The sequence below is a fragment of the Jatropha curcas genome, chromosome 3 (assembly GCF_041381405.1).
Source record: "Jatropha curcas cultivar XTBG-Jc1 chromosome 3, XTBG_Jcur_1.0, whole genome shotgun sequence".
Taxonomy (NCBI): domain Eukaryota; kingdom Viridiplantae; phylum Streptophyta; class Magnoliopsida; order Malpighiales; family Euphorbiaceae; genus Jatropha; species Jatropha curcas.
This window is the reverse complement of record NC_143153.1, coordinates 6,880,984-6,907,518: the sequence shown is the minus strand read 5'-3', so window position 1 is coordinate 6,907,518 and position 26,535 is coordinate 6,880,984. Positions and strand designations below refer to the sequence as shown.

Here is a 26,535-nt window from a genome sequence, read left to right as displayed (position 1 = left end):
GAATGAAGGCAAGTTTTTCCTTGATCCCCTTCTGTCATGTTTAATCTTCTGAATGATAATGTATGGTGTAGCTTGGTCATATCTAGTTACAAATTTTCGGAACATCTCAAATGCTAATGTGAATTGTAGCTAATAAAGCCACACGGTCAAAGAGACCCTCTAGAAATAGAAAATATGATAAACAATGTTTTTTTTTTCAAATTTTTTAACACCTGAGCCTGATATACCAAATAGATATTACTACATCTGTTTCATAATATTTGTCACATTTAAAATTTCACATTCCTTAAAAAAACAATTAAATTTGTCTAAGTTACAATAAATTGCTAAGTAAATTAATTATATTACGCTTAATTTAACACTAATTGAGTTTTAAGAATATCTTATTACAATCGTTGCTTGCTAACTCTCTCTTATCATTTTTCATGAAATGGTTTTGGATGGTTGGTATAGCTAGAAATTATTGCATATGCTGTTTTGGCTTTATAATTTTATGGGATATATTAGTTAATAGTGTTGGATTTTTGTTGTATTTAGTTTAGGTAAGTTTTGATGTTTTGACCAGGCTTTTTTACTTAAATCATCTGAGTTAGGTTCGATGTTTGCGGGGGCTTATTGGCTTGTGTTAGTATTTGGATAATATAAAATTTTCCTAAACATTTGCTGATAAGGAAAAAAAAACTCTAAAAAACCATTAAATTAAAATAATAACTATTGGTCCTATACAAAGGGTAAATATGAAAAAAATAAATTTATTACTTTTTGAAACCATAAATGTAACAAGCATTTTGTAACAAACTATTTTATCAAATGTAACAATTATTATAGAATTGAGATAGTAGTATTGAAGAGTATTTTTTTTAAAACAATCTTTTTCATTTTTCTGATGTGACAGTTAAATAAGAGCAATTCACGATATGATTCACATCAAGATATAATTAATTGGATATCAAACCGAAAATAGATTTAGATTTGAATCATCTTCTCTCAAGTATTATTATCTTTGGAGATGCTTGATGTTTTGGGATTTCCCTCAATTGTATTCGAAAACAAAAAAAAAATCCTCCGCCTTTTACACGACGTCGTTTCGCCATATGAACGAACCATCTGGCCCTCAACCTCGTTACCGATCTCTGGCCCTAATTTCAGTGTTCTCATCAATCGCAGGCACAAAAGAAGCTTCATCAAGCAACCATTCTACCTTTTCCGGTACCAGGCTACCAGCAATACTAAGGTAAATGTTCCATACTCTCTTTTTCCTTGCTTTAATTGCTATATTTTTTTTTATCCCTAAAATAGCAAAATCTGGAAATCGTAATTAGGTTTCTAATAAAATAGACTTTGACATAATTTTTTTTACCGAATCAAAAGAGTGATAGGTAACGAGTCCCCAATTTTGCCTTCTCAATTACAGCGTATGTTTTTTTCTTCTTTCTCTCTCTAAAATTCTCTATCTTTTCACGAAAAGCATGTAGAATATTCATATTTTTAGTTTTTGTTTTCTTTAAGCTTTTATTCTAAGTTGGGAGAGTACCGTATGTTATCTGTTCAGGTTTTAGTGTTTATGGTTCTTCTTTATGTAAATGAGAAAATAGAAAAGTTACCTTTGCTGCAATTTTCAATTATTTTCTTCCCTGAGAAAAAGACTTTTTCTTTTTTCACGTTGGAAAATATTATTTCCATATTCCATTATTCCGCACACTGTTAAAGTATCAAACTATAAAGAGAAAATTTAAATTCTATTTTTGTTTATAGTTTATGTTGCCTCATTGCAATATATACGTCGAAGTCATACTTGTTTATGACTGTGAGAAAATTGTACTTGTGTTCTGTGTGATAACTAGTTGTTGATGTGTTTTGTTTTTGTTTTGGTTTCATGAAATTTTCAGCAAATGCAAACAACTTTATATACCCTTTGCTTTCCTCTTTTTGAAATTCTGTTTCTTTTCATTTACTATTTGGGCTAATTTTGTTAGCATTTGATGATTTGTTGACGTAGGACAGTAGGAATGGGATTTTTGAGGTTTTTTTTGAACTGATATTGCAATACAAATATATACATTCTCAATATGGATTGTTAAGAACTTAGGAGTGGAAGTATTTTTGATAATAATTTATGGAGATACAAACAAGTGGGAAGCTCAGAAGTTTGTGTTTTATGCATTTTATGTAATTGTTTATAAACAAGAAGTTTTATGTGGCATTCTTTGTACAATGGGTTTTTTTTTTTGTCATCCATGCAGCCGTTTTATGGGAAAAATGACAGTACTTGAGATAAAAAAGTTGCGGGTTTTAAGAACATTTTGAATGTCAAACTTGATGGCTGACTATTCGAGGATGGCGTGGCTTTTGGCTATTGAGTATCTGGCAAAGTTCCAGCAATTGGATCCATCAATTTTACATGGTATGTATACATAAATGTATCACTGAATATGAATGATTTACATGTATTTTAAAAGTAAATGTTGTTTTGATTGGTTTTTGATGGGCAAGATATGAAATATCTGAAGCTAATTTTGGATAGGCAAGGTTTAAGGTGTATTTTTATGGTTCACTTCTTTCAGATTTGATTGATGAGGCTCCAGAATTATCTGAGGATTTGGGAAACGGCACAAGGGAAATGGTTGCTTTAAGATGCTTGGAGCAGTTGTTTGCTACTAGTAAAGAAGTTGCGGATGATGTTCCTTCTGTGACAGAGCCAAAAGATGCATTTGACTTCTCAAAGAGCTGTGAAGATGTGCTCCAATCTGTACTGAAAGAGGTAGTTTTTCGCCTTTTTTTTAAAGGAACAACTTTTTATACTGTTCAAGAGAGTATAGTTTGAAGCAATAATAGATTTCTTTTACTATCCTTTTGTTAAATTATGGTACTTTTTTTATGCGAATTCATGGATTTCTCTATTCTCAGAGAGCAGTGTCAGATTTAAAAATGTCAGGAGGGAATCTGTTGAAATGGGATATTCATCTGTTCATCATGCACAAAAGAGCTTCTGTGCCAAAATGTGCTTTAGAACAGGTAATTGGAAATATCTTTCCCTGTCAGGTAATTACTAAAAAATATATTGTTCATCATTTACTATGTTTGATTACTTTGTTGTTTACAAACAGCTGAAAGATACAATTCTTGAAGGTACCCATCCATATACTGCTTCCTTGACAGAACTTAGTGGGCTGGTGCATAAAAATGTTGGGAATGATAGGGTCATTGTGGATTATGGTTGTCATAATGTGCTTACACGGGGGATTGACAGTAATGGCTCTGACTCACAAACTATGTCACCAGAAGGGGGCACCATTTTTTTGTCACTTGAAAATACGAAGGGTATGGTGGAAGGTGATTCATATCATAGAAATTTTTTACTTTTTAAGAGGAAAAAAAATGATATGGATAATGAACATCCAGCTGGAGACTACCAGGATGAACAAGATGGTGATCGCAATTTAAATGTCAAGAGGTTTAAGCAAGATACCTTCTGTGCTAATAAGTGCATGGAACATGTTTTGAATCCTCAATGTGGTAATGAGTTGGTAGAAGATTCTTCTGAAGCAATGGTTAGAGTTACAGAGGATGGAAGTTGTCATGTGGAAGGAGAGTCTCAAGCAGGAGGGTTGGGTGAATGTAGATATTCGGAGAATGATCATAGCAAATTTGTTGCTATAGAGAGGCCTGGGAGGAGTCCTAATGCTAATGCTGATGGTGAATTCCAGCAATATCAATGTGAGAATGATCATAATGCCAATAACATGCTGCCAGATGCATCTGGAGATAGACCATGTCAATATACGTTGGTGGATGAAGTCAATAAAGCTGAACCTAGCACATCAAATGATGCACCCTCTGCAAGAAGCCAGCAAAAGGTCTTTGCTGCTGACACCAATGCTAACAGCGATTGTAATAAAGTAAAATCAGCAAATGCTGATTCCTCGACTGAAATTTCTAGAAGAATTACAGTTGAAAAAGCAGATTGTCGGATGGAGCATTTTTATGAAGAAGACACTTCAATTGATGGTGATGAGTATCATCATCAGAGGGTTGATGTTGCTATGGAAAAGAGTAATTTCTTGAGCTCTCAGTGCACACTAAGTCATGTTTCCCAGGAAAGCTGGACACAGCTAAACCTTTGTGTGAAATGTAGTGAAGGTGGTCAGTTGTTGGTTTGTAATGCTGTTGGCTGTCCATTGGTGGTTCATGAAAAGTGCTTGGGTTCCTCACCAAGATTTGATGAGAAGGGGGATTTTTACTGCCCATTCTGTGCATATTCACTTGCTATCTCCGAGTATCTCCAAGCCAAGAAAAAAGCCTCTTTGGCTAGGAAGGAACTAGGTGCATTTATTTGTAGACGTACTAAGAGATCACATAGCAACCAACAAAATAATTTTAAACAGAATGAAGATGGATGTCATCTTCACATGGTTCATGAGAGAGGGAGTTTGGCAGAGAAAGAATATGATCAAACAAATAATGAAGGGCATGCAAATAAAGTCAATGACCAACTTAAGAAAAGACAAGGCGATAGGCAACCAATGAAACCCATAATATCATGCCTTGATGTAAATTTACTGGATAAAGAAAAAGAGCCAAATGTAATTCCTGGAGAAAAGGAAAGGAAAGAGCTGGCTCCAGAATGCCAACATGTAAGGGAAACTGACAGACAAGACCAAACTTGTGCTGACCCAAAGAGCAATGGTGATAATCAAATGTCTAAAAACAAAGAGGTTCTTGTCTCTTTAAATGAAAAACAATCTGAAGGAGGAATTCAGAGGACAGTTTTAGAGCAACAGAATAGTGATTTGATTGAGAAGCCTGTTGGTGCCATAGATATTGATAGAGAAACTTCTGTTGAGGGAAATGAGAAAAATATAATCTCTAATTACTCTAGGAAATTCCGGGGGAGAGGGACGGAATAGTAAGTTTTTACTGCTAATTATTCAGTGTTCTCTATATTATTATTGTATTCTTATTACTATTTTTTGGAGTGTGTGTGTGTGTGTGTGTATTAGGAAGTAGTAGAATATAATTTCTGTGAAAAATAATTGATGGTATATGTAAATTCTGTTTCAATGTGCAGTGTATCCCCAGCATTGCCTCAGATATTGAGGCGAAAGAAAGTTCCATGGACAGCTAAGGAGGAAGAGATGCTTAAGGTACATAATTAACTTGTGCAGTTATGATTTAAAATGCCTTCATGGTGGTCCATTTTGTTACTTTATAGAAGCAAAAATTTATACTCTTGATACAAGCTAATCAAGGTTATATGTGCTTGCATGTGTAAATGGTGATTTTCTTAGCAGTATGTCTGGTCTTTGTAACTTGTCAAGCACATGTTATGGTGTTTTGCTTTTGCTTTTCATAACGAGGTAAAATTCAAAAAAAAAATAAAAAAAATAAAAAAAATCCCTGTTGTTACTTGTTTTTCACTTTGGAGGCTGTGGTTCTCTCTCTTTTTTGTTTTGGGGAGGTTGGGGTGGGGGAGGGGTGGGGATCGTTCAAGTACCTGACTGTTTCATCCTTTGTTCACTTAAATATCATTTTTTGTCGACACTATTAACATTGCATTTATGACTATTTATCTGATGTAACATAACTCATTACATGAGTTGAATTTTTTTCGTTAATGATGTTATTATATTTCTAGAAAGAAATTTTGTAATCAAATTTTAATTTACAAGAACAAAGAATTGATAACATTGCACTGACGTGATGTCTTATGATGATTTGCTCGGTGTCAAATGGATAATTTTCAAAATTAATTTTTACTTTTTCACATTAGTGCAATATAAGATTGTTTTGATGATGTCAGCCTAAAGGTAAAACTAAACCGATAAGTATGAAAATCTTAGGTACTGAATAAAAAAAAGGAGCAGACCTCAGGGTGCGAAAATGTTAAACCATACTTTTCCCTTTGAAATGCTTTTTACATTTTTATATATGCTGCATCATATATGTCCATTTGACTATTGTGTTCTTTTCTTCTTTTCAGTTTTCATTGGTACATATCATATTTTCCTTTTTTTTTAATTTTTTTTTTTTTTATAGGAAGGAGTGCAGAAATTTGCAACTGTTGGTGACAGAACTATTCCGTGGAAGAAAATTTTGGAGTATGGTAGTATGGTATTTAGTCACCGAACTACAGTAGACCTTAAGGACAAATGGAGGAACATGTGCAAAGGCAGTTCAAAATGCAAATAGTTTGTCAGCCTGTTCTATTTGCTTGCTAAGTTACTTTCCCATACTTTGGTCTGCTTCTGGCTGAATTTTCCTTTAGTCCATGGTTTCTGGAAGAGTACATTCGGCAAATCTCATCTTAAATCTCTTCATTAATGAGGAATCTGAGGGATCCTTTTGCTTATAGGTTGCGGTAGCTATACTACAGTCATGGACATTGAGAAAAAATAGCGCTGCTTGCCTGATGATATGGTTGATGCTGTGTGCCAAGTTTTGCTATCTGCATGCTGTTATTTATGGACATCAACCTAGCAGAATGGGGAAATTCTTTATCATGTAATGTCAATCTCAAAAGTAAGCAGAGTTAGAAGTTCACCAAGCTGGAACACACACTTTTACTTCAGATCATTACAATATGATAAATATTATGGGAAGAGCTTGAGTAGCATAGGGTGCACTCTTCTGTATTTCTTGTCTCTCCAACATTGTAAAGGGTAGATACCTAGAATTTAACATTGCTGTTTTTCAGTGTCGTATGTATAGATACCTTTGCAGTTTAATGATATAAAAGCTTGTATAGTTCTTTTATTCCTCTTTTGGGATATCTGATACTAATTTGCAATATGAGATGGTCTGTCTCTATGATTACAGAATCATGAGTATCAATTCAATAAATGCATTATTTCTTTCATTTCGCCTATTGCCTATTTTAGTTTCCTTCTTCAGCCATCGTCCTATTGTGGGCAAGTTGTTGCAGAACTTGTGGGGAATGCAACTATTGGAGTAGAAGGAACATTCTTATGAATTGTAAGTTACATTTTAATTTTTGAATGGCCAAATACATAGATTTGCCTTGCGGTACCTGGTTATTACTAAAATGCGAAATGTAGAGTCATAATGGACAATTTTTCAAGGGAAAAAAAAAAAAGTAATCACATTCCAAAGTCTAACGAACATTGGCATGAGGGTACAATTTTCAGTTGACCAATGCTTGTTTTGCAGGCTAATAAAAAAAAAAAAAAGGGTGAAATAACTCATAAAGTTAGACACTTTTTTCATAATTATATTTAAATTATTTCAAGTTTATTTTTAATCATATATATCCGTCTTAAAATTTGTTGTTATTGGGTTGCTAATGCGCAGACACATCTCTTTATTTCATTTATCGGCATAAATACAAAGGTAAATTAAGGTACTTGGGTTTGATCCTCTTTTGGGCTAAAACCCAACACCCAGTCTTTAGTTCACTCGTTAACTCCCGACTCTCAAGTCTAAACCCCTCACGCACTCCCTGTTCCTTTAACAAATCCTAGACCACCTCCGGCAGCCGCAGCGAGTGTGAAGAAAATGGTGAACAAGTCATGGAAGATAATACCAAGACCGTTGTTAGAAACAATTTTAAACAACCACGCTCAACACCACCGAGTCCCTCAGCCTCTCATTCTCCACGGCCCCCGCGGCGCCGGCAAAACAACTCTCATCCTCGACCGTACAAGACCTTTCTTTCTCATTGTTATTAGTTTTTTTTTTTTTTTTTTTTTTTTTTTTTTTTTTTTTGTGTGTATTTTAATGTCTAATGCTTTTTTTTTTTCTTGGGTTTGCTTCTTTTAGGTCTCCTTAACGACTGGAACAAAGGTCCTCATATCACTGGCTACGTGGATTTTGCTCAATCAATCAAAGATCACCATCCGCATAACAATAATTCATTTCCATGGGCGTCTTGGTCCACTTGCGAATCGCCTACTCTGTCAGATTGCAAAAATCTGCTTGAAACTTGCCTTGAATCAATGGCGTATAAGGGAATCCAGCTTGGTACTATTACTTCTAATCAAATTTTCTCTACTTTAAACAAATGGCACCGCCTTGATACTGCTCTTCGCCGCGTAATACTCCAGAACAGTAAAAATGTTCAATCTAGATCAAGAAATGTTGTTTCTAATAAGGTTTCTAGTTCGGTTCTTTGGGACCGGGCAGTTTTCGCTCTATCTGCTCGATCAAATGCCAAAGAGATTGATGAGCTTTTGGGGTTAGAGGATAAAGGAAAGAACTTGTCCTTAGAGGAGGCTTCATATTTTAGGGAGGCAATTGTGGCATTGAGATTAGCTAGGGAGGTTATTGAAGTGCAGCAAGGGTGGAGAGCTAATGCCATTGCGCATTTGAATAAGAGTGGTGGGTTTTCTAGGTCGTTGGCCAATTCATGTACTGATTGGCCTTGTTTGTTAGTTGAGTTGTTGTCAGAAGCTGCTGAAATAGACTATTTTCAGGTAAGTAATTGGCAATCGGTTTAATTAGTGTTTTGTCCTTTTGTATTGTGAATTCGTTGATGGTTTTTATTTTCCTTGTGATTTTGGCAGCCGAAGCTGGTTATAAACAATATTGAAGTTCTTAAAAATGCCATTATAACTGATAATTCAATGGTGTCTGGAACCTTGTATCATGACAGTTTGATATGGAGAATTATTGCTTTGGGTGCGAACGAGAGGTGCCTGCCTGTTATGCTGGTCACGTCTGATAGGTAAGGTCCATTACTCTACTGTGGTTGTTTTCTCTCACTCCACGCACAGGGTTAGTATACATGTGCAATTCTCTGTGATGTCTATGTTTTCTATGGGATCCAATTAGAGTCTGTTGTAATCTATTGGAGAAAAAGGTTTGTAATTTGAGCCTGTAAAAAGAGTTTCCTTCAGGTAAATCAAACTCGTGTTGTTTCGCTAAGCACCTGCCTCAGTGACTCTTATCAGATTTTATTTCCTCCTCATTGTAATTCAACCAAGTTTCTTCCTTCATTTGATACATAGGAGAACTGTTTCATAGATCAAACATTCGACAACAAAACAAGTTTTGATTCTAACCTGACACTAAAAGCTCGTTCACAGACTAATGGTGCAAATTGCCTAATTACATTTGAGCAACAGTTTCTTAGGGTGTATAATTACCGGGTACTGCACCTTGCCCTCCAGGCATGAATTTTGCAGGCATTTTTGTTATTTACTTCTACTTTGATGGGATACTACCCTTGTTTGAAATGTTATCTGGAATGAGTTTTATGAGAGTAAACTTAAAATAGTTGCTACTATGACTCCAAACATGACCTCCTGCCTGCTCATATTATACTTTTGTATGGTTTAGGAACCTAGAAGAAATTTAGTTGACCTGGATTATAGTGGTAACCATGCTTATTTTATGTTTTTCCATAGGCTTACCAGACCTTTAGTTTAGTATGAGTTGTTCCCAAGCTTCTCCTCACTTCTCGTATCTTATTTGAAACTAATTAAAATTGTTGCTGCAGCTACTATTCATACCGAGCCTACATGGATTTTGGATTTCCAGACATATTTATATCCCGTGAGGTACATAAACTTAAACTAACGCTACTCTTTGTATATTGTGTGTGTATAGGTAATCAGACTTAATTGTCTGCACATGCCCTCTTTCCTGTTAAGTTTCGAGGAAGATGGAACTGTTCTTTGCTGCTTTGTTGTTATGGCTGAGAAATTGAGAATTGTCGCTTTTTGGCCAAAGCTTAAACTTATTTTAATTGCTCGATATGCTCCTTTGTGCCATGCTTATGCTTGATACTCTCCTATGGGGAGAAATTAAAACACCAATTGAAGGGACAAGGCTTGACTGCTTTTGTTAATCCAAATGTATAGCTTTTGAGTCTTAAAAGTTAAAACCATAAAGACATGTACATACAAAAACTAACTGTTAATAAGTATATTTTCAATGGTCTTCCACCGTCAAAACTTGATTTTCCATTCTGTATCTCCCAAAAGGGAAAATAGATAAATAAATGTGTAATTCAATTGAGGAAAATATTATTGTTCATATTCTTTCATCAATAGAGAGACATATATATACTATACAAGATACTACAAACCTATTAGGAATCTAACTCTTAATAGAATTCTATTTACAACCAGTCGTTAATAAAATGAAAGAACTCCAATAGTTGTTTCGTGGACCCATGAAGAGAGTATTTGAGTACTAATTTGAAGGATATTGTAATCCTTACCATAAAATGGCCAACTTTAAGCTCTTCCTATTTTCACTCCATCCAAATAAAAAGGCAAAAATAAATTTTCACTAGCCTCACCTCTCAATTTGTTCGCAGCTATAGTGTTAGTGCATTCATGCAGCAACTTATTCATTTTTCTCAATTAGAATATGTCCATCTGATCAAATATGTACATTTTGATGATATAAACTATCATTATGTGTGCATGTATATATATATATATATATATATATATATATATATATATGATTTGGTATTTGTTGCTCATTCCACTTTTTTTAATCTACAGACCTTTGGATGGACTCCACAAGAAGCTAAAATGCATATGGTTACTGACTACTTCAGTCATTCGGAAGTAAGGACTTTTCCCCTGATATAGTATTTCTTTAGGTATGAAATTAGAGATGAAATGGCCCTAAAGAGAGGAAATTATGAAACAAAATAGGTTGGGTTTCTTCATATCTCTATCTATCTCAATAACTTTAAAATCTTAATCTAGTCATCTCTTTCCTGGCCACCCAATAGTTTTATCTTTAATTGCTTGCATCTTTATGAGATTTAACGGTATCTGCATTGGACTGCAGTGGACAGTGATTGTTGAGGTTCTCGGGCCAAGCCCTCGGCATCTCTTTGAGCTTTATGCTCTCAAACAAAGCAACTATTACCAGAAGTAAGAACATCTACTGTTCAGTTTGCTGTAGTCATTTTTAATATAATATTGAATTATCAATTGATGCTTATGTTGATTCCAGAATTCAAAAAAATAAAATTATTTCTTTTCCACATAGCGATGGCAACTTTATCCTATTGCATACCATTACAGAACTCCAATAGATCTCAAGTTGCGTTTGCTATTCTTGTATACACCCCATGTGTGTGTTTATTATTTATTTTGGACATCAGATTTTGTTAATGAGCCTGTACTTACTTTTTTATACGCTTCGTAATGTTCCAATCTACCCTACATCTGTTGTAGATTGGACAGAAGGCTATGCATCACCACAGCTTATTCCGTACTTTAGTTGTCAGGCTGAATTATCCATACAGGATAATGCTGCTTATGTTATTTCTTTTTTACTGTTTAACTGTAGGGTGCTGGATGACAAGGGTAGTACATTTGAGGACATTATAGATGCATATTTAGCATTTTTGCAGGTAAGTTTCATATTGCCTCGCAACTTGGCTTTTCATTTTTCCTTTGAACCCTTCTGTTCTTTCTTTTCACACTTTGTTATTCTTGATTAATCTATGAAGGAATGTAAAACACAGTAGCTATTGAAAATGCCTGCTTTTGAAGGTTTATCTACCAATTCATGGCTTTGCCTGATTTTCTTAGTTGAAGTTTCTGACCCTGTACCATATTCTTCAATTTCTAAGTAGATGAAGAGCATTGCCCACACTAAGCCATGCTAGCTTAGTTGTTTGACAACCATAGCGGTACTTATTAATGTTTCAGTAACTTCTCAAGTTTTTAATCTGCAATAACATAGGGTTTGTGAGTTACACCCTCATTCAGAATTTCATTTTTGTTTTATCAGAAAGGAAAGTAAAGGCAGACCAATACTACAAAAATCCAGTAGAAAAGGCAATAGTGATTGTTCAATCTGGACTTTGTTCCTTAAGATACAAAGAAGTCTGTCGATTGCTTGGTGATGCTTTGCATTTGGCACTATAAATTAGACCATGTACACTTGAGTGGAAAGCTTAAGCATCAATCATTCCATAAATTTTTCTCCCTTTTAATTTATTAGTCTTTTTCAACAAATTTTTATTTTTCCAAGAAAATGGCAAACACAGGGGCCTTAGCTTGATCCGGTACCTGTAAAATATAATGTGAATTTGTGTTATCGGAGTTTGATGAATTTTCATGACTTATTAAGTATGGCAAATTGATTTAGTCATAGTTTAATTGGAATATAACCTGAACTTTTAAAAGGTAGTGTGAACTTGTGTTATAATGCAAGTTTATCCTAATGAATTAACTTGCATGCCTGTTTAAATGTGACAAATCCATTGTCATTTGAGGCGCGATCTGTTTTTTTTTTTTTTTTTTTACTCTTGTTATAAAGACAGTACTTTTGTATCCTGTCAGTAATTTTTAACAATGTGTTTTATACGAATTATCTAACTGCCTCAATATCTTCTCTTATGACTTCTTAGGTTACGGTGGTGAAACCTTCCATAGATAAAGCACTGGCAATCCTGCAAAAGTTTGCTGATGATGCACGAAATGGAAAAATTCCAAAAGATAGGTTGCGTTTTGGTGCTCCTTGGAGGCATCCTCCAAGTAGGGACAACCCTACTCTTAACTTGGAATGGGCTAAACTTCAACTAATGGACTTCATTCAATCCCTGGCAAATACAGAATTTGGGGTAACATTTTCTTTTGAAAACATTAACTCAAAGAATTGAATTCTTTTTGCTTTCCATGGTTGTGTTTTTCTTTTTTCTCCTCTTTTCCTTTTTAGTTATTCTTTTGGTTACTCACGCAAACTATTTTCTTTTACATATGACTAAGAGGTACACTTGGTCTATAGGTTAAATATTTAATGGGGAATTTGTCCAAGAGTTGAAAATTTTCTTAATATCTTTTGTTGACGTTTATGATGATTTGAAGTGTCAGTTGACATACCCATGCCAAATACCTTTATCTGACATAGGTATACCAATTGACACTTTATATCATACTGTTTGAATCTTAAACATCCATTGAGCTAGTGTGGCCAAAAAGTTTAATGTCTATCTCATAATATAGGAGGTCAAAGGTTCAAACCTCGGGACTTGGGTGCTTCCTCCTCTCTAAAAATTTCCAATGTAACCAAAAAAAAAAAAAGGAAAAATCTTGAACATCTGTTGCTGGTTTAGCCATCACTACTCTCTGTGTACAACTCTGTATATAATCTAGTTAATATGTCATAGTGTCTTCAAATCACTGTCATATGCTACAAGTTCTCTCAGCTTATAGTGGGAGTTGAGTCAAATTGTATTTGAAAGCTGCTCTACTGCTTATCACTGTTCCTTTTAGTTGTTAATCAACTTTGACTTCTTTTTCTCTTCCATTTGATGCAGTTTAATTATCTAGCTGACTGTAGCCTTGAGATTTTGGATGATCCCTGTACTCTTGCATTGTTAGAGGTATTTCTCATCTGTATATTTGTCTCTGCTTTGTTGGGTTACATGTTTTTGCCCTTTCTTCCATCCACCAAAAGAAACAATTTTTGGTTTCTATAGCATAAAAATCTTCTATAATTCATATCTTTCCATGAAAGAATAGTGTCAACCGGATTTAATGTACAACCGAAAGAAAAAAAAAAAGTTGCATTACTTGTAAATTTTTGGTGCATTGTTGGTTTTACCTATAGCTTTTTTGCTTAAATTGTTTAGTTATCTTTCAACAGATGGTTTAGTTATCATTCAGTCAATATCTTGTCCAATTATTAGTGCTATATCATATTGTGTTTTCCTGATAAATTTGTTCGACATGATTTCCAAGGTTGGTTTGCTCTATGCTCAACGTGATCCATCATTCATTCGTCCTGTATCTAGGGGCATCCAGCGATGCCTTGTGAGATGGTAAGCAATCTTCTCCTTTTGAAATTAATAACTTAAAAATGTGCATGAAACTGCCATATGATCATCTTTGCTTACAGGCTTGTCCAGGAGCGGATGTGTATGAGTTTCCAGAATTGGCTCCAGTATCAGTGGCAGCGGATTATACGTGGCCGTAGCTATCGTCATTTGATGCTGGAAGTGGGCTATAACAAATAGAGTATGCTACACTGAAAATAAACTTTATCCTTGGTTCATTCAAGTGGCAATGTTCACAACTCTAACCATTCAAGGGGATAAGCTTCTATTTGACAAGTTGTGAGAACCTAGAACAAGATGATTGGTTTCAAGCTTTTCAGTTAAAAAGGAAGAACTGATTGAACTGGTTTGCAGCACTTGGTGTTATTGTGAGGTGCTAGACGTTAAATTCAACTCTTTACAGGGGTAGTCATCTACTGCACCACAGGGCATTATAAGGTCCAAATTTTGAGAATGATGATATACTTGACAAAAAATTTATAGTAAATTTGTGGTTTAGTGCAATGATTTAGGGAAATTGGTTGCAGTTATAGCTTATTTTATTTTTGTAAATTAGTTTTTTGAATGCGTGATTTGAATCATAATGTAAACGTATCATCCATGTTGATTTCAGGATTATGTGGCAAAGCCATATTCATTGAGGCAGATTTTATTTAGGTTGCACATAAAAATGTAAGTTAGTTGCTGAGTGTGATTATTTTATTGTTGCAAATGCACTTCCAACCCATACAGTATATTTTCTTTGTCATTAGGACTATCTATGATCAATAATGTTGATTAATTCCTCTTGAACACTGGATTACATTATAAATTTGATATTTTAGTTTGGTTTAATCTTAAGCTACTTTGTAATGATCTTTATCTTTTAGCTTGACTCCCTACTTTCAAGGCCTTATTTCACTTTGTTTTTTACCCTAGACTCGTAGTGTAGGTAAGGTACTAATTATATTTGGTATTTCTTCTCTTTACATTGTGCAGATGAGCAGCAAATGCTAATTTGAAGGCAAACTTTGATTACTGTAAGATTTTCTTTTCCTCCCTCAGATTTATTAGTAATTGCGTTTATTTGGTTATGGTGACTCATCTTGCATCATTCTCTTGCTCTTTTTCTCTCCCCTCCCCTCCCCTCCCCCCCCCCCCCCCCCCAAAAAAAAAAAAAAAAAAAAAAAACAAAAAAAAAAAAAACACAAACACGTTTTGCACTTATTTGTCTATGGACCAATTAAATAAACATGGGCTCGAACTTGTTAGGAAAAGTCTAGAGTGTATTTACTTACAGAAAACAGTTTTCTGTTTTCTATTTTCTGTTTTTTAATAAAGCAATTTTCTTAGAAAATAAAAACTAACAAATAGAAATGAAAAATGCATTCACTTGATAATAATAAAAATTATATTTTAATTTAACTTCACGAACATTATTCATAACTTTTATAATTAAAAGAAATAAAATATATAAAATAAATTTAGAAATTTTGTATGTAAAAGTTTTTGAATTTTTACTATTGATTATTTATAATAATAATATATTTTTTATCATTTTGTAAAATTTTTTAAAAATAAAGGATATAATATATTTGTAATAATAAAATTAATTATTTATTAAAGCATAATATAAAATTTTATTTTACTTAAATATTTTTATTTTTTCAAATGAAAATATTTTATAGAAAAAATTATTTATAGATATTGTAATTTTAATTATGAAAATGTGATTTTAAAAAAGTGGAAAACAGTTGGAAAACATGTCTTTGCTTTGGAAAACAACTCTGTTTTCCAAATCTTAGTTGGATTTTGAAAAACTGAAAAACTGTTTTCTAAATGGAAAACTGATTGATTTGAACACAAAACTCTATTTTCCAGTTTTTTTGAAAAATTTTTCTAGAAAACTACTTCACTTTTCTAAAAGTGAACACACCCCTAATGTCTCAATATCATAAACAAAGCATTTCCTCTTTTACAAAGTAACTAAGTAAAACATCAAAAATTTCCTCCTTGTTCTTTCCTTACCTCTCAAAAACACTACGAAAAATATTCCCTAGAAATACATCTACTCATTATCAATCTCAATCATAATTACACCTCCATCATGTAGTCTCTTTTCTTCGTCTCCTTATAACATCTGCACACCTCATACTTATCTTAGTAACTAATATCATAAAACTGAATCCCAATCCAAAACTTAATTTTTCTTCTTTAATCCAACTTTCCTTTCACTTCTAGATGGGTTGCACCCAGGGTTTTAAATAATGAAACCAGTAATGTCGTTGTTTTCAAATTGGAAATCAGGTTAGGGAATTGGTCTGTGAATCAGCCACTGTCATCATGAATTTCTTTTTTTTCTTTTTTTTCTTTTTTTTTTTTTTGACGAGTTAGCAAAATGATTTAAAGTGACATTAAGTGAAATACTTAATCAAATATCATAATAATCTTATATATCTAATACTTAATAGCAAAAAGAAAAAAAAAAAAAAGAAAGAATAAAAGATAGTAGCTTATTACAAAAGGCTACTTTCTTAAATTGATATAAGAAATTAATAAAAGAGCTTAGGTGGCCTAAATATTTGGAAAAGAAAATTTAGAATAATCTGTGTTAAAAATAATGTTGGTTTTTTTAATAAAAATGAAAATGGTAATGTCATGTCTCCATTCTTGCAGTCATTCTTTTGTAATGTCTTTTCTCAAAGTTTAAAATGAAAAGAAGGGCAAAAGATCTATCTAGTTATGCCTCCAACTCTATAATTTTCTCTTCTTATTCTAATTTTATCTTGCCCACCCAACTGTTATTCATTCAGCTGGTATGGCCTATTGGCTAAAATTTTGATATGATTCCTAAGTAGCATGTAGAGGATCAGTAAATATCGTATCACCCCCTAGATTTCGGATTTGCATCAGGCTATATGTATTGTACTGTCCAGTATATGGCTGAACTGCTTGCAAGTTCTTTATGATATTCTGTTTGATAAAGCTATTCACTATTGTTTTTCTCTAGCTGAAACCCTCATGTCTATATGCACTCCAGAGAATGAATTGGGTTGATTCATCAGCTTAATGCATTAGCTTAATGTCTATATTCATTATTTTTATGTGCCTGCTTAATGCATTAACTTGATATGGATGAATTGGGTTGATTGGTTAATGGATCAAAATAAAGTGTCAAGATTCATAGTTTCTTTCAGAAAGTTCTGGGTCATATTTATGCATTTATGCTGTTTCTTTGCCCAATATTTGGAGAACTTGGTTGATGAACATGCTATTGATGTGTTATAATTTCACCTCAAAACACATTTATCTTCGGTATCAATGATCCAAAAATGTTTTGCTATTTTTAATCAGTGCATTTGTCATGCGTAGGTTTCTTTGGCTGTCTGGCTCAAGCCCTTGACTGATTTTTTTGTAAATTTTGAGGTTAGTCTACTAGATATCGCATTCAACTCGACGACAGCTACATCTATACAAAACGCATAAGTGGATCGCAAATGTGACATTGACACATTATTATGCATCATTCAACAATTGATTGAATTCCCGAAGATGATGGTGAAATCCAATTTTGTTGTAAAGATGTACTTTATATTATGTATTCTCTTGAATGTGGCTTTGCAATTGAGTTCCATGTAGTAGAATGCACATCACAGACCATACATACCATTTGGTTGTGGTAGTAATTAGTGAAATGAGCATTTTATTTTGAGGATCACCAATTTCACGTGTTATTGGGCTTAAATAAATAGTGATCCAGCACTTAACGGTGTGGGCCAGGCCTGTGACTTTTAAGCTTAGACACCTGGCATGGGATCCAAAGTCCCATTTAGCCATGTTATTACTCATAATTGCATGTTGTTGTAATTAATCATATTTTGTCCTAACTTGCTTTCAAAAGCAAAATTACTAATTTCTACCGTTGAGAAAATATTGTGAATCCTATTTCATCATTGAATCATACTTGTCAAACGCTGTATATATGGCGAAATGAAAGGTTAATTATGAAGACAAAATCATATTTTGCCCTATTTATGCATCGAGTCAATAATTGATTTATCATTTTAAAAATATATTACTATTTCGTTTATTTTTTTATACTTGAAAGTACATTGATACCATAATTTATCTCATGCTTATATTTTAGATTGGTTCGATAAGTGTCTATAACTGTCCAAAATAAGCATTTTGTTCTTCAAGTCAAAACTAGCAATTTTTTAGTCTTTAAACCACTTTCAATGAAGTGCAATACCATTGAGGATTTATAAAAAATAATTCAAAAAATTCATCAGCAAATTTTGAGGATAAAATATTATTAAATAATGTTTTAGAGCAGCGATTAGTCCTTAATTGCCCATTTTTTTTGTTGCGTTTTGACAATTGAGATGAACGCAATTAACGCAAACCAAACTGCAAAGAATAACCGGATATTATGACTTTTTGACTTTTTGGTTTCAAAAGCACTCTCTTTCTTGTCTCTAGATTTACTTTTATCAAATCTGGTAAGTTGTCATTTATGACATTTCAGTTCCCATCCTTAATTTGGAGTATTTGAGTGCTTTTTTTGTCTTCATATTTTCAGTTAAATCATAAAATAATGTGTATGTGTTTCAAACTCAGTAATCTTACATCTAAAATTTTATTATTCTTGTCGTTTTAAATTGCATTAGACTTTATATTTCTTAAAATCGTTAAAGTCAATCACACTTTAATTACTAATTTTGAAAGGGGATAAAAATATATTTAGGACAAATTTCAAAGAACTTTTATAACATACCCTACAAATTTTATTTTTTATGTGACTACTAACTATTAGTTTTTTTTATTTTTATTAGTTTAAAATTTGGGACTGGTAACTATTTAGTCCCTCTAAATTTAATTATAATTATAATTATCACCTATTTCATTTGATAAATATATAAATAAATGAAAAAAAAGTAATTTAACAAAGTCTAAATGGGTATACATATTGAAGAAAAAAGATGAACGTGTAATTACGAGTAAATAAATTTTGGTAGCGGTTAACGAGGAAGAGATTTTGTTTCCCATTATGAGGTCCGCAAACTGCAACAGTAGGCCGGCCTAACAGGCAGGATAAATAGATCCCGCCCAACAAATTAAGGCTCCTATGGCCTGTATCTTAACAACTTTTTTTTTTTTTTTTTTTTTTTTTTTTGAGTGGCTGTATCTTTAACAACATTACATAAATGTCAAAATTTTATTTTATTTAAAAAAAAAAAAATTCAAATAGGTTGGTGGGTCCCGTCTCAAGTCTTCATTATTATTATATATTTTTATTTTTTATTTTATTGGTCATTTTTGTACCATTCGTTCATAAAACTTGCAGTAACCTATTATTCCCCTGCCACCATCACGCATTCCCTCTGCCTATTTCAGAACTCACTCTTCTCTTTCTTCAACTTATTGACTCTTCAACTCTCATTCATTTTGGATTCTTGCTTCTCTTTCTTTTTATTTCTTTTTCTTCACATTTCATCACTCAACAACTATATGGAGCTTCAATAACCAATGGTGTCCAAGTAAGTATCGCATTTTTTAAATGTTTTCTCTTGCACATTATTTGATATAATTGAATGAAATGGAAGAAGATGGTTTACTTTATTTTTCAAGATCATGTGTTAAGAGTTACGGAAATAATCTCTTTATGAAAAAGTACGAGAAAGGAAAGGAAGGTTGCATACATGAACCCTCCCAAGAATTCATACGATTCATGCACTAGGTCACCCTTCAATTTTTCTTGGCAATGCATTTTCTTGATTCATGCAATGTTTTGAATTCTCTTTATATTTTCTCTCTTCTTGACTAAATGTTGATCAACTAAAGAACAATAGCATTGAGGTTTCAGGAGTTAATTAGTAAGCTCAGAGAGAAGAAGAAACTTGAGGAAAAGAGAAATGAACGGCGTAGATGGAATCGCACTGTGGAAGAATCTAAAGCAACGGCTATCATTCAAAGGTCTGGGTTGCTGTGGGTCCACCTGGAGTCCAAGAACAACGATCAGGACCATCATACAAGAAGAAGAGGAAGAAGAAGAAGAAGAGCCAATCATCAGACAAGAACACGTCAGCGATCGAAATCCGGTAGGGAACAGTGCCAACATGGCAATATCATCGGGGATGATGAACCTCAGAATGGCCTTAGCCGCCGAACGCAATTTGCGGAGACCAAATGTGGGTCCCGTTAAGACTTTGATGAGGTTGATAGAAGAAACGGACGGTGTAGATTTGAGGAAAAAGAAAAGGATGGAAAATGATGACTTCGGGAGGAAAGACGCTGGGCATGGAAATGGGAATGAGAACGATTGGGTGTGCTGCGTGTGCATGGAGAGAAATAAAGGTGCGGCTTTTATTCCCTGTGGACATACCTTTTGCAGAGTTTGTTCAAGAGAAATGTGGGCCAATCGAGGGTCTTGTCCTGTCTGCAACCGTTCGATTCTTGAGATTCTTGATATTTTTTAACTTTTCTCTTAGTTTGGGATCAATGGCCCATGTCTGCGTAATTGGGCCGGCAAAGGATCCATGGTTTGAATGATATCTGAATGGGTCCAATTATACAAAATACATTTGATTTTAGCTCCAATTGTTACATTCACATCTTTGAAGTTTGCCTGCCAAAATTTTCTTATTTTCTCATCTGCCAAACAGATACGTGATTCCATTCAAACGTATGTATAAGCATATTCGAATATACCGGTGTTTTTCACAATGAGACTGTATATAAACTTACCTCGATTTAATTTAATATAAAAATGAATTTATAATTATGAAATCGATTCAATTATTGGATTACAAATTATAATTTCTTAACCCTAACTTATTTTCAAATTATAAACTATAAATTTTTAATCTTAACCTATTTTTTATTTTGGATTTAATAGATCTATTAATCTTTGATTTTAAAAACCTATATATAGATTAAATATTTTTTTTTTGGTCAGCAGTAATAGAATTGGATTGATTTTCCCATATTACCTTAAATTATTCATATTATGTTGTTCATTGATTGGCTCCGTTCCTAATCAATCATAAAAAATAAATAAAGACGAAACCATAATAAGATCTCCTCGATTCTTCCCCTACTTTCTCGAATAAACAAATAAAACTCTTTTCAGTGTTTCATGTAGTATAGGTTATGAAGACGACTGTCTGAAGAGGTCATCTTGACGGCGGGAGAAAGAGAGCTAAGTGATCCACGATCAACATACTGCTGGTCGCGGTATTGTTTACACCATATTTTAATTTTTTATGTTACAGACTTAATTTGTAGGTTTATAATTTGTTTGGGTTTAAATTAATTAAGCTTTAAATATTGGAGAATTAAATAATTAAGAATTAAATATTGGAGAATTAGGTTTGTAAAAACTAAACTCGAACACAGAAACAATGCCTAGCAACTAACCCAAAATCAAACTCAAAAATAATTCAACAGCAATTCTCAAACAATTTTATTTCAGTTTCTTTTATATTCACTGTTATTTCTTTTTTTCTAATTTCTCTTTACAATTTCAATATTTGTCGATATAGATATCAATTTTAAAGCAATTTCAATTTCATAAAACTTTCTATAATTCTTATTTTCTGCACTGTCAATTCATTTTCAGCCGTGGGTGAAACGTTTATCGTGGATCCACAGTTAATTTTATAATTGGTAGACTGCAATGTCAGTTTCAATTGTTTCAGAGAGCAAACAAGCGTTGAAAAGAATCAATAGGAGAGAGGAGATAGTGAAGAGACAAGTGGCTCGCCAATGTTTGGAACTTGAAAAATGATAAATTGAAATCAGAAAGAGAGAACTAAAAGTGAAAACGAATAGAAAAAAAGGCACAAAACGACTTCAAAGCTGAAAATGGAGAAGACTGAGTTCGAGAAATGAAATATCTTAGAATATTAGCTGATGATTGGGAGAAGAGGAAGATAAGTAAAAGACAAACTGTTTCTAATGTTAGGATTTTTTTTTTTTTTTTAAGAGCTACAAAAAGGTTGAGTTAGGTCCATGTGACTTAACCAATAGCCTAGGCCACTGGTCTTCTTTCCCTCCACGTCACTACGTCCTCCCCTCACTTGTTTTTTTTTTTTTTTTATTTTTTTTTTTATTTTATTTTTCAGCCAGGTTTGAAATGTATACAAAATTCAACTGTTTACTGGCATAATGGGTCTCTCCAGGGGATGATCGAGTCTATTACCTCATAGAGTCTCATATGTAGTGATAGACTATATAAGAATGATTTGGGATATCCGTAGCAATATCCAATTATAAAGATGGTTTGTAAGATAATAATTTGACATATATAATTAGGGATTACAATTTTATTTAGTAGTTCGGATAGTATATAAATGGATTTGAGACGGATTCGAATAGTATTTTTAATATTTATATCGCATTCGATTCAAGGATTTATGTACCTGCTAACTATTACCTATTTAATTAATAATTTAAAAATATTTAAAATATTATTTTTCTTAAAATAAAATTATATATATATATATATATAAGAAATCTAACATTAAAATAAAGAAAGGCCTTAATAGAAATCTGATTATTTCGGATAAGCAGTTATTTTTTTTCAACTGACCCGCATCATAGAATAACGAGTTCATATTTATAATTAACCTATCCAAACCCAAATTTATTTATATAGAAGCCAAATCAAACCGAAAACAATCAGTTGGATTCGGATATTCAGTTGTAATTGCGAATTACTAACCCTACTTGAGAGATATTATAAAGTATGAAGTTGTTTCAAGATACCAACATCTAGCGGTGAGGAACCAATCAAGGAATTGCGAGGTAGATCAATGACATCCAAAACTAAGATAAGCATTCCTTACGAGGCTAGAAGGCATAAACTAAAACTAACAAGCACTCCTCTTGATATATATTAAGAATCACACATCTGACTAAATATTAAATCCATCAAGAGCATATAAGGGTGTCAAGTTAGCTAGCTAGCTAATTAGTTTGTACTGTTACCTCATTGCTATAAGCATCAACACAATTCCATAACAGTAACATTAAAATTTAAACATTTAATCAAATTCAGCAGTAACACATACTCATTATCACATTTACCCAGTACTAACCAGTAATACTAGAAAAACTAATACCTCTAATGACTTAGGAATTGATCTCAAATAAGAGAATCAAGATCATGCTTGCAGAGAAAGTGCACAAGACAAATAAGAAAGTGCCAAAGAGAGACCATCGGAGTTATTAAAAAGAGCTTGCTTGAAGGAGTTAATTACTCCATTTTCATCTTCTTCTGATCTCATTCTTTTGATTTAATTCTTTTGATCCATTTTCATCTTATTATTATTATTATTATTATTATTATTATTATTATTATTATCTCTTCCGTCTCATTTTATTTGCATGATTTAATAAAAAAAATATGTATATTAGGAATTTAGATCTTGTTTAGTTCAAATCGATCTATTTCTTGGAAAGTTGACTTCCCGATAAGTAGAGTGCGATTGTGTTTAGTTGATATTGAATTCCCAGAAAGTAAAGCTGGGTTAATGAAACGTGAGATTATAATTGACAAAAATATCCCTATCATATATAATAATTGAAATATTTCATTGAAAAAAAACTTAATAACCTAAAATATTTCATTGAAAAAAAAAATTAATAACCTAAAATCAATTTAATAAAATATGTTTTATACGATCCACTGCCTTGTAATCAATATAACTTTTTAATTACATATTGTACAAAATATTATTATAATTTTATTTATTTGGTTAATGTTATAATTACAAACAAAATAAGAATAATAGTTCTCTAAAAAAGACTAATAAGGAAAAAGGGTGTGTTGAGTTAGAAGTACCATGGACCAAAGTAAAAATAAAGAAATCACATTGTTGATGAACAAATACATGTGCAGTGAAAGCTATAAGGGTAAAATTAAGAATGTGAAGTTTTTGAACTAAGGAAGTCCACTTCCTATGGGTGAGCAGAGGAAGTTACTCCTTGTACGACTAGGGAAGTTGTATTTTTAAGTTCCCGGAAATTACATAGTTTGTGCCAACCAAATATGTTCAAAATCTATATTTCCTGGAACTTCAACTTCCTCCCTTCGCTTACATCTAACCAAACGAGGCTTTAGTCAACAAATATTATTTTATCTTTTTTTTTTATCGTTAACTCATCAAGATATTAATAAAAATAATTCATTTAATAAATAATCATAAAAATTATCATGAGAAAAATAATTATTTAGGTATATAAATTTAAAAATCTTGTAAATATTTTGAGACTTATAAAAAAAGAAATAATAAACAAATAAAATAGAACGAAAAAAATATTATATAATATGAAATAAAAAAAGATACTTGAAAATTTACTTCTTAAACAATTATTTATTATAATTTCTAAAATTACCCCATGAAAAGGGCTACAGCTACAAGTATGAAGTTCCACAACTAAGGCAAGAATTTACTCTTGAAAAATAAACTTTATCATTTTATATAGCTACAATGGTAATTTTCTACACAATAAATTAAGACGTGCTACAATAAATTCTCAAACTTATCCAAGCCTACGCCCCCTCTTCTTTCTTTATTCCCCCCCCCCCCCCCCCCCCTCTCTTTTAATTAATAAAATAATAAAACATTCCCAATAATTAATTAAGCTGTAGCAATTGGACCCAAATTAACATTAGTTTCTACAGCCTTCAAAGCTTCAAATCTTGGCTCCTTAGCATGAAACTTAAGCCCAGCGTAAATCTTCATGTAATCTTCAAAAACAAATTTTGGGTAAATTTGTTTTTTCTCTTCTGCTTCTTTCTCCAACAAAGCTGGTGCTGGATATATCACTGCATCACTTCCTGGGTTGTAAAATGAAGCTATTGACATTCTTGTTCCATCTGTTTGAGCCACCACTCTGTGCTCTACACTCTTGTATTTCCCATTTGTTATTACCTGTAATAATCCATCATTACATGTTAATTAATGAAGCTCAACTGTGTCGATTGCTTTAAAATGAAGAAAATGGAAAGGATAATAATGGGTATACCTCAATTTGGTCTCCAAGGTTGATGACAATGGAGTGACGCATCGGAGGGACATCAACCCAGTGGCCATCTTTGAGGAGTTGAAGGCCACTGACCTTATCATCTTGAAACAACAAGATGATGCCACCTGCATCTGTGTGGGCCCTGAGTCCTTTGATCAAGTCTGGTTTAGGGCATGGTGGATAGTTGCTAACCTTTGTCCCAAAGGTTGGCGATCCACTTGACCCATAAAACGCCTTCTTTAGGTACCCTTTCTCAAGACCAAGATTCTCACACAGCAAATCTAGCAACTCCTCTGCCAGTTTCTCTAACTGGGCTGCAAATTCCTTCATCACCTTCCTGCATATCATTTATTGATTTCAGAAAACTTAAATATATAAAGCATGAGCCACGAGTTGTGTCAAGGTTTTGACAAGAACTGTTGGGTCCGACAGGTTCTGTCAAAATTATCATAGATTAGTCTAATATTATATATAAAAACTGCATTTAACGTAATAAACCTGTATTCATCATCGAGATCGGGAATTTCAGCAATGTTTGACTGAGGAAGATGGCGAAGGAAGAAAGTGCTTTCCCAATCCATATCTTTGATCTCAGTTTGGGTTGCGTCGAGGCCTTTGCTCGCGACCATTTCTTTAAATCTTTGCTCCATGCATTTTCTGTAGTGAGCTTTTGTCAATCTTTCAACTGTGTCAAGAAACTCTGGAGCTATTCCATGGTTCAGAAGCTAAAAAACAAAACAAAAGTATTAATTACACTTAATAAATCCAGCAATTAGACTATACCCATATATTTGATTTATAATATAAATATAATAATACCTCAAAGAAGCCCCAGTTTTCACAGGCATCTTTGATCTTAGCCATGGTGGCTGCTCTCTCGTCACCATTAAGTTTCTCCATGTTAATCACAGGAAACTCCATCTCTAATCTCGCTCAATTAATCTCTCTGATGTTTCTTAATCTCTCTCTCTGTCTCTCTTAAGGAGTGGTTTGTGGTTGTTGATAAAGGACGGAGGTTGCAGGGGTGGTATTTATAGGACACAAATAGTTGCAAGTTCCAACTCCAAGTCTTCAACTTGGTCCAACTCCAAGACTTGTCTTTGCCTCGATAAAAGTGCGACTAAAATTCTATAGCATTTATAGCTATTATATTAAAGTCAAGAAAAAAAAATTGGTAAACCCTCTTGAGCATTGTCTCCTGAGTGTTTCTCTTTGATGGACTGACTTTTGACAAATTGCACCCGTAATATTTAATTTATTAGATTTAGCTGTAACCAATTAATTTTAATATTTATATTAGTTTATTTTACCAAGTTAGTTAAAAATAAACTATTCAATCAAAAATAGTACTCTATCTGTGTTTTCTGTAGCTCGCAGTGTTATTTTGGTCCATAAAAACCTCTAATGAATTCAGACGGTATTTTTAATTACTTTAATTAATTTTTATTTAGTTTTATTTATGTTTTTGTTTAAAACTTTCTTGAATCATATTTCACTTGATCTTGAAGAATTTTATAGAATTTTTATAGAAAACAAGCAAAAAGTGCAAGAGATGATCAATTGTCAAAGACTTTCAGCAAGTAGCATACCCAAGGCGTGCTATCCAGCACCCCCGTGCTATTCTACAAAGTTCAACTTGGGCCGAAATTTCATATTAAGCCCGTGCTGCCTATATGAAGATATTGTTGGATGTACCTTGTTAAAGCTAGAGTCCTATTTAGACATTGAGAAAATCATAATTGGAAAGAAAT

The 26,535-nt window shown here is 32.9% G+C and overlaps 4 protein-coding genes across 10 annotated transcripts; 3 read left to right on the top strand and 1 right to left on the bottom strand.

Annotated features, from left to right (window-relative positions):
• The first annotated feature begins 1,007 nt into the window (after positions 1-1,007).
• Positions 1,008-6,753, top strand: LOC105640858 (uncharacterized). 3 transcript variants are annotated; one of them, XM_012225251.4, is made up of 7 exons: positions 1,008-1,234; positions 2,244-2,404; positions 2,565-2,761; positions 2,908-3,015; positions 3,108-4,906; positions 5,069-5,144; positions 6,037-6,753. In XM_012225251.4, exons 2-7 carry the CDS (start codon positions 2,308-2,310, stop codon positions 6,187-6,189), a joined length of 2,430 nt encoding a protein of 809 aa, XP_012080641.1. In that variant the 5' UTR covers positions 1,008-1,234; positions 2,244-2,307; the 3' UTR covers positions 6,190-6,753. The 3 variants fall into 3 exon arrangements, with proteins under 3 accessions (XP_012080641.1, XP_012080642.1, XP_020537661.1); XM_012225252.4 differs by lacking the exons at positions 1,008-1,234; positions 2,244-2,404 and having other exon boundaries at positions 2,620-2,761; positions 3,130-4,906; XM_020682002.3 differs by lacking the exons at positions 1,008-1,234; positions 2,244-2,404 and having other exon boundaries at positions 2,620-2,761; positions 2,908-3,042; positions 3,130-4,906.
• Positions 6,754-7,364: 611 nt separating this feature from the next.
• Positions 7,365-17,472, top strand: LOC105640859 (uncharacterized). 4 transcript variants are annotated; one of them, XM_020682013.3, is made up of 14 exons: positions 7,365-7,654; positions 7,777-8,429; positions 8,520-8,680; positions 9,455-9,515; positions 10,473-10,538; positions 10,768-10,853; positions 11,275-11,338; positions 12,344-12,556; positions 13,253-13,318; positions 13,677-13,756; positions 13,834-13,952; positions 14,385-14,443; positions 14,750-14,790; positions 17,182-17,472. In XM_020682013.3, exons 1-11 carry the CDS (start codon positions 7,513-7,515, stop codon positions 13,949-13,951), a joined length of 1,710 nt encoding a protein of 569 aa, XP_020537672.1. In that variant the 5' UTR covers positions 7,365-7,512; the 3' UTR covers position 13,952; positions 14,385-14,443; positions 14,750-14,790; positions 17,182-17,472. The 4 variants fall into 4 exon arrangements, with proteins under 4 accessions (XP_020537672.1, XP_012080645.1, XP_020537671.1 ...); XM_012225255.4 differs by having other exon boundaries at positions 17,123-17,472; XM_020682012.3 differs by having other exon boundaries at positions 7,366-7,654; positions 13,834-14,209.
• A 1,605-nt stretch (positions 17,473-19,077) lies between these two features.
• LOC105640860 (uncharacterized) lies at positions 19,078-20,350 on the top strand. 2 transcript variants are annotated; one of them, XM_020681986.3, is made up of 2 exons: positions 19,078-19,290; positions 19,603-20,350. In XM_020681986.3, the coding sequence occupies exon 2, from the start codon at positions 19,666-19,668 to the stop codon at positions 20,227-20,229; it is 564 nt and encodes a 187-aa protein (XP_020537645.1). In that variant the 5' UTR covers positions 19,078-19,290; positions 19,603-19,665; the 3' UTR covers positions 20,230-20,350. The 2 variants fall into 2 exon arrangements, with proteins under 2 accessions (XP_020537645.1, XP_012080646.1); XM_012225256.4 differs by having other exon boundaries at positions 19,080-19,290; positions 19,617-20,350.
• Positions 20,351-24,109: 3,759 nt separating this feature from the next.
• Positions 24,110-25,805, bottom strand: LOC105640861 (1-aminocyclopropane-1-carboxylate oxidase). The gene is made up of 4 exons (XM_012225257.4): positions 25,604-25,805; positions 25,283-25,509; positions 24,785-25,121; positions 24,110-24,690 (listed from the first exon to the last, which is right to left on the bottom strand). The coding sequence occupies exons 1-4, from the start codon at positions 25,703-25,705 to the stop codon at positions 24,397-24,399; spliced, it is 960 nt and encodes a 319-aa protein (XP_012080647.1). The 5' UTR covers positions 25,706-25,805; the 3' UTR covers positions 24,110-24,396.
• Positions 25,806-26,535: the final 730 nt, after the last annotated feature.

Excerpts from the sequence above, each read along its gene's own strand:
- LOC105640858 (XM_012225251.4), top strand. The coding sequence starts at position 2,308 with ATGTCAAACTTGATGGCTGACTATTCGAGGATGGCGTGGCTTTTGGCT. Across the intron at positions 2,405-2,564 it reads GGATCCATCAATTTTACATG|ATTTGATTGATGAGGCTCCA; the intron begins GTATGTATACAT and ends CACTTCTTTCAG. Across the intron at positions 2,762-2,907 it reads TCCAATCTGTACTGAAAGAG|AGAGCAGTGTCAGATTTAAA; the intron begins GTAGTTTTTCGC and ends CTCTATTCTCAG.
- LOC105640859 (XM_020682013.3), top strand. The coding sequence starts at position 7,513 with ATGGTGAACAAGTCATGGAAGATAATACCAAGACCGTTGTTAGAAACA. Across the intron at positions 8,681-9,454 it reads ATGCTGGTCACGTCTGATAG|CTACTATTCATACCGAGCCT; the intron begins GTAAGGTCCATT and ends TTGTTGCTGCAG. Across the intron at positions 12,557-13,252 it reads TGGCAAATACAGAATTTGGG|TTTAATTATCTAGCTGACTG; the intron begins GTAACATTTTCT and ends CATTTGATGCAG.
- LOC105640860 (XM_020681986.3), top strand. The coding sequence starts at position 19,666 with ATGAACGGCGTAGATGGAATCGCACTGTGGAAGAATCTAAAGCAACGG.
- LOC105640861 (XM_012225257.4), bottom strand. The coding sequence starts at position 25,705 with ATGGAGTTTCCTGTGATTAACATGGAGAAACTTAATGGTGACGAGAGA. Across the intron at positions 25,510-25,603 it reads AAAACTGGGGCTTCTTTGAG|CTTCTGAACCATGGAATAGC; the intron begins GTATTATTATAT and ends TTTGTTTTTTAG. Across the intron at positions 24,691-24,784 it reads ACCTTGGAGACCAAATTGAG|GTAATAACAAATGGGAAATA; the intron begins GTATACCCATTA and ends GGATTATTACAG.